General features: G+C 42.0%; 1 protein-coding gene across 1 annotated transcript; it reads left to right on the forward strand.

The window, feature by feature from the left end:
- Positions 1-6,178: 6,178 nt before the first annotated feature.
- Positions 6,179-8,276, forward strand: LOC123146089 (bidirectional sugar transporter SWEET13). The gene is made up of 5 exons (XM_044565675.1): positions 6,179-6,499; positions 6,864-6,900; positions 6,999-7,371; positions 7,469-7,588; positions 7,694-8,276. The coding sequence occupies exons 1-5, from the start codon at positions 6,448-6,450 to the stop codon at positions 7,982-7,984; spliced, it is 873 nt and encodes a 290-aa protein (XP_044421610.1). The 5' UTR covers positions 6,179-6,447; the 3' UTR covers positions 7,985-8,276.
- Positions 8,277-13,548: the final 5,272 nt, after the last annotated feature.

Consider the following 13,548-nt stretch of genomic DNA (forward strand, 5'->3'; position numbering starts at 1 on the left):
GATGTTTCGGAAGCGGGGTGAACTCAGATCATATGCGAGCAATTCAAGAGGAATTGGCGGCATTCTTCCTTGACCACGTGATCGCTGAAAACAGAGAATACTATGTGGCCCCTGTGTTCTTACAATTTAATTAGGAGATTATATTGTAAGAGATAATTATTGTATATATGTAGCCGGTAGTGTCGGATAGATATACGAGAACTTGTTGTTCGACCAATCTCTCGGAGAAGGAGAGGTGGTCGATATCACTTCTCTCTGTATGCATATGTTCATGACGATCTTCTGTTTCCTTCATTTGATTACTAGCTAGCGTGTCTAGTCCTCTCCATACGTATATAGTATGTAGCGCCGACCAAGCACGGAGATAAGAGAGGACACTTCTCTCTATTAATTAGCTAGCTAACACAATATATGAAACACCTAAATTAACCCCCCAAAACCCCCAACCCCCCCCCCTCCCTTCAAAAAAAACAAAAACCCCAGCCACTGAAATGCTGACGCGTGGATGCCTATTGGTCCCGGTTAGTGCCACCAACCGGGACCAAAGGCCCTCCTGCCTGGGCTCGCCGCACCGGCCACGTGGAGGCCCATCTGTCCCGGTTCGTGTAAGAACCGGGACTAAAGGGTTAGGGCATTAGTAACGACCCTTTAGTCCCGGTTCAAAAACCGGAACAAAAGGCCCTTACCAACCGGGACAATAGGCCCTTTTTCTACTAGTGATCTTTAATCCGCAGGAGATGCCAAATACAAAAAAAAAGATGTACTTGCTCCTAAGGTTGTTAAACCTTCCAAAATCCTGAATTTTTAGGAGAGATACTTGATGGATTATCTTAAATCCATTTATGCTCGTGCTAAGAACCCCAACTAACTTGGTTTGGGGGGGGCGGGGGGGTCATTAGGAGAGTTTACACACTTCGTGAAATACCGCTTGTCTCAAAAAGGAGAATATCATCATTATGATATAGAAAAAATGAAGAATTTGTTACTTTTAGTGGTGCTGATGAAATTGCCTCTTTGCTTGAGAATGTTGGAAGTGACGATGCTACTAGGAAATCTATTTTTTTGCTATACATAAATATTGCTTTAAAAATTTCAATAGTAATCCTGATCTTACCAGTGAGATCAAAAGGATCGCCTCTAATAGAGGAGAGACTAATGTTTTGCAGGAACCAATGAAAGAAGAAAATATTGTGAGCTCACTAGATGAAAAGGAGGAGGAGGGGAGTGAACAACAAAAGGATGAAGAGCGGATTAGCTACCCATGCCCACCTCCCAATGAGAGTAACTTTTTAATTCATATGTTGTTTAATCATTCCCTTTTTGATTGTGTTGATACAAAGGACGAGAATACACAAATGACATGTAAAAAAAAGATTACACCGAAAACCATAGAAGTTTTCTTCATCATTCGAATGTTTGTCGCTCGCCGTAGCATGAAAAATACATTGAATATGTAGTAAGGAATAAAGACACATGCAAATGCCCTTGCTATATAAGGTATCAAAACATAAAGTTCCATACTAGACTGAAGAAAAATATATCGGAGCAAGGGAGATGCATGACTGAACGTGCAATAGATGAATCTTCAGGGTTCAGGGTTAGAACGAATCGAAGAACAATTCTGCCTACATTCAAACCAGGGCGTCATATTTTCTCCTCAAGAGTCGTGGTGGTATGTGCCCTTGGATGGATTGACTAGATGGAGAAACTATATTAACCATGAATCTCATATGAAACACACGCTTTAATTTTTGAGGAATCACGGGGGGAAGGATCCTCACCCTGAAAATCACGCGCTTTGTGAACGTGTATATCAGTGACAAAAGCCACAAAGTTGGTCAAATTTCAGTGGACCTGATTACATCTGCGCCGGCTTTCCAAAAGAGAGAGCAACGGCATCCGTTCTTTTCTACCCGACCAATTGCTAATCAACAGCTTTCCTTCTTTTTTTGCAAAAATAATCAACAGCTTTCGTAGCACTCAAACAAAAAAATCAACAGCTTTCGTGTGCGTCCAATTCCAATCATGGGTCCGCCGTCCGCATCGCCAAGCGCAAAATATTGTTAAGAGAACATCTACCAAGATTCTGGACAGATGCTAACTTCTTCCCTCCTTTTTTTTTGCTTGTAGGAATCAGGATGTCAGCAGTGAGCATGCAGGGTCTTCATATAGGAAGAACTTGTTTCATTGGAAGTCATATATGAAGAATATAACTAGGCTTATTGATTTACTAACTCTACATCCGTACCGAATTCTCAACCAAACAGCACGGTTATAGTTTTTTAGTTCTTTTATTATTAATAAGGTGCACTACCTTACGTGCCTAGAGGTAAGACATACTTTTAATCCTGACCGTCCGGTGGACAAGGGTAGCATTGTACTTCGTAAAATTTCATTTTGCAGCTGCATTTAGAATGTTGTGGCTAAATCTTAGTCGACGGAAAATTAACCAAATCTGTTGACTGACATCATCATGTTTAGATACAACCTACGAAGTAATATTATGTAACCTATTACTCCCTCCGTTCGGAATTACTTGTCGCGGAAATGGATGTATCTAGATGTATTTTAGTTCTAGATACATCCATTTCCAAGACAAGTAATTCCGAACGGAGGGAGTAGATCATAAAACAGTCTACAGATTTCGAGTATTGTAAAATTCCACATCATTCTTAGATTTTGTGAGTGTAACATGTCTAGCGTGTACTGTATACTTGACAAGCGCACACACACTTCAGTTGCGTTAAAGCATCTACAGCCACGGACACCAAATCAGAATCATCAAATGCCGGCGGACAAGACAGCGGGCGTCTGCGGCCACTGACCGGCCAGATCTTAGATTGTTGCTATGCATCCGAGTACCTCGTATTTCATCCCCTAAAACCATACAAACCATGCAAAAGAAATCCTAGATACTACGCACATCATGCTAGTCTAAACTACGCTTTGTCGTCAGAGATGTCCACGACATCCATGTTGGGCGCCGGGTAGATGGGCTCATAGGAGGGCTCCGGCTCCTCCTCCTCATCCATATAAGCGAGCATCTTGTCCGCGGCGTGCTCTGCCTCCTGCAAATGACGATGGTTGGCCTCTGCCTCCGATCCAACCGAAGGGAATCATGGATTGCGTGAAGATCCGCATCCCCAGCGTCCTCCACGTCCTCCTCCACCTCCTACTCTGCGTCTTCCCCGTCCTCCTCCACCTCCTCCAAGTCCTCCTTCGGATCCACTACATCCATAGGTAGCCCCGCGGCAATCTGGGCTTCGCGCCTTGCCAGGATCTACTCAAGGAGCTGCAGGCGGCGCTCCGAAGTTAGATATGGATAGCTCCTTACCTGGCACTGTGGTGGCATGACTAATAGTGGTGGCGGATGGCGAGTGGGAAGTGGTGGTGGCGGCGGACGGGAGGGCGGCGGAAATGTGGACGGGTAGGGTTCCGGTGCTAGCACTCGGCTTAAATAGCCGGGCTAGGGCACAACGTGGCCCGCTGGAGCGGCGCTATAGTCCGACGGAGGAGACAAGCTTCGGACCGCCAGGTTTCGGAGTGTTTTCCTGTGGGATCTGGTCGTCAGTCCGACGTGGTTGATGCGCCCAATCGCGTCCAGGCCTCCCCATATCCGCCCTACATTTGGGCTAGAAATGAAGGGTGTCGTTCAGCCCGGGCATTTGAGGCGCCCGTCTAGGTCGTCTTTTGATCGGTCACTGACCGGGCCGTCCACCCAGGCGTTTGAGGGGGTTATGGGTTGCCCGGTCCTAGATGCTCTTATATTTTTAGAGAGAAGTCCAGTTGACTCGATTGATTAGCAAGCCAACATCATTTGCATTGTAATTTCAGCAACTTGAAACTAGCTAGTGTCAAATATACATAAAGTCCAAATTTTCTTGTCTTATGACCTATATCTTTATTTTCTTATACCAAATTTTACGTAGTGAATCAATAGGAATGTAACTATTTGAATTCCAAATGTAATTTAATTATGAAGTGATCGTAAGATTACCTCGGGTGAAGAATAACTTATTCTGCACCCTGGGTGATGAATAACATCACTATATATATCGAAAATGCCTAATGGAGCTAGAGCTCCTTGGAGCCCTTTATTTGAAAACATCAAAATTTAAAAAAAAATAGTTTCAGGAAAAACTGAAAAAAATACACATGTATGTATGGATGTATACTACTAGTCTGTGAAGCTTCATGACAAAATACTTTTTAATGCGAGCTACACAAAAATGGCAAATTTGTGTATTTATAGAACATTTAGTATTCACTATAAAATCCCATGATTTTTTTGTACAGGCCACTTAGAAATTATTTTGTGATGAAATTTCACACACATTTAATATACATCTATAAGTACTTGTGTATATTTTAAAAAAATTGTAATTTAAAAAGTTGATTTTGGAATTTTTGGAAATAAAGGGCTCCATGGAGCCTGAGAGCAAAAAATCACTATCATGCTAAATTTCTTTTATAATTTACTAAGACAATATATATAGTTACAGTTGTCTCTGTGTGTTTAAAAGAATAAAAAATCAAGAAAATTTGCAGGTAATATACACATAGCGTCTAGATGGATCCGTATGTGGTCATTAATACACCATGTGTAAGCGGGGGGGCTTATGACTTTTGGGTGCAACTGATGAGAGACAATACATAGCACGGGATATATACAACCGCTTTGGATGACGGTCCAATAATATGATATTTGGGTAGGTATTTTGTCTTATTTGTGCCGGTTGTGGCATTTTGCTATGTAATTTTTTGCTTTATTTCTACTAGAGCTGCTCTTGATACATTGATAGTTGGTTCATTTTAATAAATGACTGTGTGCATCTTTTGATGCAGAGGCTGAGAGTAATCCCTTTTTTTGAGAAAAAAATAGTTATAGGTCAGAATCTCTTTGGTACATGTTATCTAGCAGTCTACGCCCGTTTGTAGTCTATTCTTCAGTGATATGAACACCGACAATTGTTTATATCCTTGTGTACGCGGGCGGAATAGAAGGACGAGGATGTCTTTGCTCGACATGGTTGGAGGCATAGTCTGAGCCCCCCTCCCCCTCGCCTTAGTTATTGTAGTCTCGGACAACATTGTTTTTGTCAGCGTTATTTAGAGTGCATGTGGTTGTGTGTGTATCTTGGTCACGTAGATAATGGATTTGAACTTGTTTTGATTGTATTACATTGATGTGACATTTTGAGTCAAAGATACGCCCTGTATCGAAAATTTTGTAGGTCATAATTAAACAACTAACTACTCAAGTGATAAAACCTACAAATCTAATCTCGAACAGCTTATTATAATCTACCACAATGCTATTGAGGTCTAAGACATCCCAAGCTTATATAAGCAAGGTAAAACACTTCACTACTATTTTTCAGAAATTGTACAGTAAAATTGGTTGTAATAGTAAAACATGGTTCTACGAGTCAATTCGATTGGAAAGTTAAGCTGCATGAAACTTTTTTATGGATTTGACGATCTAAGACATTGGTTGCATCATTTTCTAGGAACTAATCTTTTGGGGACTATGGTACCCGCATAAATACATTATTGGATTATATTTATATGAAATGAGGTTAAGGTGACTAACATTATTTGACTGTACGTATGTGCAATTGCATACTTCTTAAAAGTTATACCAACTCCGTAAGATGAGTATTTATTAGTGCATTCATTACTAAAAGTACAATTATGTCGGTACATTCGATTAATAACTCTTTGCTTACTTTTTAGTACGAGAAGGCTGTTAAATTAATTCAATTTTTGGACACTATGTTTATCAATCTTTATGTCTAAACACTGACAAGGAAAATAGATATATCATATAAACTTTATTATTTATTTCTGTAAGACATTTCTTTCAGTAAATTCAAGGAACTAAGGGTCTGAAGAGTCCTCTCAGTTGGAATGTCTCATTTGGTTCGCACTTCTCTGGCGGCTAATAGCACACCCCAAAGATCTAGGTTGGGAAGATTGGAAGAATGACGTGGTGCAACACAATTCGGAGTGTACAACAATTCAGCAGCAGAGGCATTATGCACACTAAAGCTAAAGAGTGCACCAAAGCGACAACTTTCTAAAATTTCCATCATTATCTCTATCAAGCATAGCACATTAGATAAGCTCAATTATTCATTGCTGGAAACCCTTTTTTTTTCTAGAAAGCCAATCACTAATTTTGTGTGGCATATGTGTGATCGGACAGCTTGCATACGCCAAGGCAGTCATGTCTTCCTGCCTATATAAAGCACCCCATTACCAACCTTACAATTCAGGCTAAGAGTTTCAACCAACTTAGAGAGCTCTCCTCTCCAGACCTCTCCCTTCGCTCCACCAGGAGTCTAGGGTTAGAGAGAGAGAGAGCGAGACGAGCAAAAACAATCTCTCGCCCCACTGTTATACGAAGTTCGCATCCATCTCACTGTTATACATCTTTGTATCACAATGGGTGGCCTATCCATGGAGCACCCTTGGGCATTCGCCTTCGGCCTACTAGGTATATTATTCTCACCACGAACAACAGATGTCCAACAATTACCCCTTGTATTATGATAGTTTCTTATTACAGCTGCTATTTGCTAGTGCAGTACTAGTAGACTACTTTATGTCGTTTAAGATCATCCTTTTGCAGCATCTATCGATATATCTTATTTTTGCCACTGATTGATTAATTGATCTAGTCAAGTATACTAGCTCTAGTGACATCTAGCTCGGTGCGGCAAAACTCCCAAAAGAAACAACACCAAAGCAAATTGCCTATGTTTCTTCAAAAAGGATAAAGCGCATATAAAAGAGAGATGTAAATGCGTCGTACAATTATCGCAACTCATCGCTAACTTTGCTAACGTTGTGCCTTGCAGGCAACGTCATCTCTTTCTCGAGCCTCCTGGCCCCCATGTAAGCGAATGTCTATGTTGTTTTTTGTTTCATTTGATCCTGTTAATTAATATGTTCTCGCGTAACTAATTAATGTGCACACAAAAATAAAATATTAGACCAACATTCTACCGGATCTTCAAGAGCAAATCCACGGAGGGGTTCCAGTCGGTGCCATACGTCGTGGCCCTGTTCAGCGCGATGTTGTGGATCTTCTACGCGCTGGTCAAGACCGGTGAGGGCCTCCTCATCAGCATCAATGCTGCCGGCTGCGTCATCGAGACCGTCTACATCGTCATGTACCTCGTCTATGCCGACAGGAAGGCCAAGATTTTCACAGCCAAGATCGTCGTCCTCCTCAACATCGCCGGCTTCGGGCTCATCTTCCTCCTCACCCTCTTCGCCTTCCATGGCGAGACACGCGTCGTCTCGCTCGGCTGGATCTGCGTCGGCTTCTCCGTCTGCGTCTTCGTTGCCCCACTCAGCATCATCGTGAGCCCTTTTTGACCGACAAATCTCCTCCTTGAGCTCATGCATGGCGGGACCTCTTGTACGTGCGTCAACTAACTTGATGTGTTCCTTTCCCCAGGGACGAGTCATCAAGACCAAGAGTGTGGAGTACATGCCCTTCACGCTCTCCCTCACGCTCACCCTCAGCGCAATCGTCTGGTTCCTCTACGGCCTGCTCATCAAGGACAAATACGTCGCGGTAACTAACTACACAAACAACCCTTTCTTCTAGCTATCGCCTATGGATACGCATACATACAATTGTCTCAAGCATCAGCACTGACGATTAAATTTATGTTTCCAGCTCCCAAACATCCTTGGCTTCACCTTCGGGGTGATCCAGATGGTCCTCTACGTGTTCTACATGAACAAGACGCCGGTGGCAAGCCAGGTCAAGGAGGGGAAAGAGGCATGGAAGGCGCCCGCAGAGGACCACGTCGTCGTGATCAACGTCGGCAAGGCCGACAAGAGCTCGTGCGCCGAGGTGCGCCCGGTCACCGAGATGGCCGGCGCCGTCGACGTCCCCAGGAGATGCGCTGCTGAGGCGGCGGCGGCGCCCGGGGTGGACTTTGCCCGTTCCGTCAACGTGGTCTAGATTCACGCACGCATGCAGGCATGCATGGCTCATGCATAAGCCGTGCAACCATTAATATTCGTACAACTTTATTTTCTTTTCCAAGAAAAAATAATATTCGCACCACGGTCTGCAGGTGCCTGTACCTATTGTATGTATGTAAAACAAACTACGTATGATGATTCGGTATGATTCGGCGTGGGTCGTAGCTAGGATTGGCAGCCCACTTATTCTGTGATGTGTTTATACACAACGCTCCAGCCCATAAATGTTCCCAAACATGTTTAATGAATTCATCAGTCGAAATTATATATATACCATCTATAAAAAAGAGGAATTCTTTTTTTATTCCCTAGTTTCATGTTTGTCATATACTAGCAAAAGAGTCCGTGCGTTGCAACGGGAGAGAAAACATAACACACGCTCTTAACCCAACAACCATCCCTCAAGACCACAATAGGTCCATCTCCTTTATTTTTGCGAGGCATCATATCTGTGTTGCCACTTATCCTCCTTCTCACCCTCGCTGGCGATGGCCTCAGTGTTCACACAAAACAAAACAAAACGTGTTCGAATATGGTTAATCCTAAGGCGTCTCCCTCTCCCTCTCTCCTCCCTCTCCCTCCTTCTCCCTCCTTCTCTCTCTCTCTCTCTCTCTCTCTCTCTCTCTCTCTCTCTCTCTCTCGCTTTCTCTCACTCTCGCGATGAGAAATCTGTTGTTTTCCCCTTCGACATTTTTTAGAGGTATGCATGTGTAGTTATCGATGTTTTCTTTTCCCTATATTGTTATAGTGGGGTGTTTATTTGCAATCTGGATCGCCGCCGGTACGAAAGGAAAACGGATCTTACGCTATAAATTATAAGTTTGCTCCCAAAACATATTTAAAAAATATTTAATAGGTAAAATTAACATTATATTTAGATTCCACATATTTTTTAATAAAATTTCATATATAATATGTTAAAATCGAACTTACGGTCTAAAAGATATGGATAATTTAGAAAATCATTTGTTTGACTTAAATATATTCTAAAATAATATTTAAAAATACTTAACAGGTAAAAATAATATCATATTCATATTATACATATTTTTCTAATCAAATTTCATATATAACATGTCCAAATCGGAGTTACGGTTTAAAAGATATGGATGATTTCAAAAAACATTGTTTGGCTTAAATATGATCCGTGGATGAATTACCTAAAATATCGGGGGGGGGGGGGGGGTTTGAAAAATGTAAAATAACGGTTCGGGTGTGATTTAAATCCGGACTGCTGGTTGATTGCAAGAAAATACAGGGACTTTTGTGTAAAATATGAAAAAGATTCGTTTTAACTTAAAATAGGATTGCGCGTTGAATTCTCTGAAATAGAGGGACTTTTCTAAAAAATGCCATGACGGACGAAAGAAACCCAATTTGCTTTATTATTAGGTAATAAAGATAGTATATTCCCATTTAGCTGAAATTCTTAACTTCTACCAAATTAGCAAAACCTAAGGAACAAATTACCTGTTTTTATTTTATTTTCTTAATTTCTCTACTGACTGTAGATGCCACGTTCGTGGTTTAGTTAGTACCATGAGTTTTTCTGGTTTACTCCAATTTTTTGATGACCGAAGTGAACCCAAAAACGGTTCCTGACTACGGCAGGGAGCTCCCTCGGCCGGGCTCAGGCAACCTACTCGATCCGTTCCCTCCCGTCCTCGTTGGTGACATGGTTGTTGCTCGATCCAGTCGACCTGGTGTTCCTCTTCCACAAACACGAGGGGAGGCGCTGCACCTCTTCGGTTGTACATGGAAGAACTCACATCAACGGAGACCTTGAGGTCCGCGCAAACCGGTGAGGCACCTGGCGAAGACGAGCGTGTATTGGCCGGCTCGAAGACGCGGAAAACGTGGATGGAGGAGGAGCGGGCAACCTCGGCGCCCGTGGGGTTGGAGGACGGGTTGAGGCGGTGGAAGGAGTAGAGGAGCTTGATGTGGTTAGAATGGAGCTGGCGAAGGATGTGGACCTAGGTGGAGAGGAAGAAGCCAAACTGGGAGAGGTCGAGGTCGGGCACGTCCTGTCTGAGGTGACTGGCGCGTCAGGCGGTACATTTTATCAACTTTTTTTAGAAACACCGTTCAGACACAAACAGTCACAAACCCTACGCCATGAGCATCTTTGAGAGAAGGAACCGACAGATCTTGAGAATTACGAAGTCGTCATAGGCACCACATAGTTTTTTTTGGCGAATCTAGGCACCGCGTAGATAACGGCCGGCACGCCATACCACTGAAAGAATAGCGCCAGAAAGTTTGAAATAAATACAAAAAATATGCAAGCACAGGTGTAAATTGTAGGACTTGAACCTGGATGAATTGGTTCCACCACAAGAAACCTAAACATCAAAGTTAGGCTCAGTTCACAGTACTTTTTATCATCATGAAGCTTAATTATAATTATTTTTTAAACAAATCTTCATAGTTTGCTGTATTTATTTTTACTGGACTAAATATATATCATTTTCTGAAACTTACCTGGCAAGCTAAATCTGCGCCATTCTTTTACAGCAGGTTTGGTAAACACTTGGGCAGAGGAATAGGAGTTTGCACAAAGGTTTTTATGAAGGGATTAGTCCTGGGAAGTAGATTTTTACTCCCATTCCCTTGTTTGGTATATGGTGGGAATTAGCATGGGATAAAACTATGCTCACGAATTAACAGGATACCCCTGAGATGAAATAAATGGGTATTGGCTTTCTCAACTCACATTCCCCTTCCCACTTAAACTCCCATTTCCTCTAATTAAATAGTGGACTTTTAATCTCCTCACCCCTCAACTTCCACTCCCCATCCCTAATTCCCACGAACCAAACACGTTGTTAAGGACTTGCTGCTAGACTAAGTCGTTAATCCTGACAAGATTGTACACCGGTGGTTGCACATTGAGATTCTTTTTTCTTTAGTCTTTAACCTCTAGCCGGTTGGTAGGCATCCAAGGGCACACATCCATCAAATGTAAAATAAGGTGAAGGTGGATCATGCTTTCTTTGAGGGAAGTCCACCACGGCAAGCTTTATTGATGATCAAGCAAGAGATTACGAACGACAGAGCCAGGGGGTGTTTAGAAACCCAATTGCACGAATTCTTATCATTAGTAAAACAATATCGTATCCTATCCTATCCTGCGAGCTGTCTCACTCGCCTCCCCGCAAGTTGGATCCCGTCTTATTTCCATCGGAGGGTTGCGTTGTGCATGATGTACTCGCTACTTTTAATTTCCATCTATCATTTCCCGCACTAGCTACATGATGTCATCAGATTGGATCAAAAGGGTTTCGCTCGTATGCAGATGGATGACGTGTATAGCATTAGTTCCATGTACTATCTATGCGTGGTCCAGCACTCAATGGTACGTAGTTAGGCACGTAGCCTGATATTTTTGTGTACACGATTTTGCCAAAAATAAAAGAGCTTTGTGTAGTAGTACATGATATACACGTGTGACTTTTCTCATCAGCGCCGTAACTAACTGCGCTGGGGCATTCACCACGTGGGGTACATACAGGCGTCCATCTTTTTTACTACCAATCATCAAGCTTTGATTGCCCAACAATTATGCCACGTGGCTGCTTCAGTTTCCTCATGAGTGGTGCATGCAGCGACGTAAAGTACGTGGGGCGGGCAATCATTCATGCATAAAAGAGCTTTGGTGCAGCTACAACAAGGACGCCGCTGGTGCAATGTATTAAGATACACCAAGTATTAGAAAGCCACACGGTTGGATTGACGCCTTTCAATCCGTGCTTTTGTTGGAGCTTTCGTTGCGCTTATTATGCCAAAACAAGATGGGTTAATTAGTGTGGGGTTGTCAGGATCTTGATTGTGCCATATAATACATGTTATGCTAATAGATTAGCACCAACTTGTCACAATCTCAACTCTATCATCAAAGTTTTTTTTACATTTAACATGTTAAATCGACTAACTGGTTCTAAGGTATCACCCAGGGGGCAGAATACTTCATTTTACTTGATACACCGAGTATTTGAAGGTCACACGGTTGGATTGACGCCTTTCAATCCGCGCTTTTGTTGGAGCTTTCGTTGCGCTTATTATGCCAAAACAAGATAGGTTAATTAGTGCGGGGTTGTCAGGATCTTGATTGTGCCATATAATATATGTTATGCTAATAGATTAGCACCAACTTGTCACAATCTCAACTCTGTCATCAAAGTTTTTTACATTTAACATGTTAAATCGACTAACTGGTTCTAATGTATCACCCAGGGGGCAGAATACTTCATTTTACTTGATACACCGAGTATTTGAAGGTCGCACGGTTGGATTGACGCCTTTCAATCCGTGCTTTTGTTGGAGCTTTCGTTGCGCTTATTATGCCAAAACAAGATAGGTTAATTAGTGTGGGGTTGTCAGGATCTTGATTGTGCCATATAATACATGTTATACTAATAGATTAGCACCAACTTGTCACAATCTCAACTCTGTCATGAATTTTTTTACATTTAAAATGTTAAATCGACTAACTGGTTCTAATGTATCACCCAGGGGGCAGAATACTTCATTTTACTTGATACACCGAGTATTTGAAGGTCACACGGTTGGATTGACGCCTTTCAATCCGTGCTTTTGTTGGAGCTTTCGTTGCGCTTATTATGCCAAAACAAGATAGGTTAATTAGTGCGGGGTTGTCGGGATCTTGATTGTGCCATATAATACATGTTATACTAATAGATTAGCATGAACTTGTCACAATCTCAACTCTATCATCAATGCTTTTACATTTAACATGTTAAATCGACTAACTGGTTCTAATGTATCACCCAGGGGGCAGAATACTTCATTTTACTTGATACACCGAGTATTTGAAGGTCACACGGTTGGATTGACGCCTTTCAATCCGTGCTTTTGTTGGAGCTTTCGTTGCGCTTATTATGCCAAAACAAGATAGGTTAATTAGTGCGGGGTTTTCAGGATCTTGATTGTGCCATATAATACATGTTATACTAATAGATTAGCACGAACTTGTCACAATCTCAACTCTATCATCAATGCTTTTACATTTAACATGTTAAATCGACTAACTGGTCTAAAATATCACCCAGGGTGCAGAATAAGTCATTTTTACTTGTTATAATAATCTCAGCACTAAAGTATTTTTTACATTAATATATATAATAATGCAATTCAACACCCAGATTCGCAGGGTTGTGCACCAGCCAAGCACTGCTCTGCAGATCAATTGCCTCACGATTCGTCAAGTTGTTGTATCCCACACGAGCGCACTAAGTTTTAAGTTTTACTCATTCAAACTTATGATTTTACATTTTAAAATTCTGATTTTCTCGGTCCCGGGTATCAAGTTTCAGAGCTGAAACTTTAAACGAATTTGTTGTCGGTCGCAGGCACTAAGGGCATCTCAAACACCGACCTGCAAATTCATCCGGTATATGTCCGTTTTTGTGTCCGGACGTGGTCCGAGAAAATGACACGGGAGGGAGCCATCCAACGCTAATTACAAAGTATCTGGCTGGGAAGAGAAAAAATAGGTGAGGACCATGCATGTGTTGGGCTATT

Source organism: Triticum aestivum, chromosome 6D (assembly GCF_018294505.1).
Source record: "Triticum aestivum cultivar Chinese Spring chromosome 6D, IWGSC CS RefSeq v2.1, whole genome shotgun sequence".
NCBI classification, from domain to species: Eukaryota; Viridiplantae; Streptophyta; class Magnoliopsida; order Poales; family Poaceae; genus Triticum; species Triticum aestivum.

Excerpts from the sequence above, each read along its gene's own strand:
- LOC123146089 (XM_044565675.1), top strand. The coding sequence starts at position 6,448 with ATGGGTGGCCTATCCATGGAGCACCCTTGGGCATTCGCCTTCGGCCTA. Across the intron at positions 6,500-6,863 it reads ATTCGCCTTCGGCCTACTAG|GCAACGTCATCTCTTTCTCG; the intron begins GTATATTATTCT and ends TGTGCCTTGCAG. Across the intron at positions 7,372-7,468 it reads TTGCCCCACTCAGCATCATC|GGACGAGTCATCAAGACCAA; the intron begins GTGAGCCCTTTT and ends TCCTTTCCCCAG.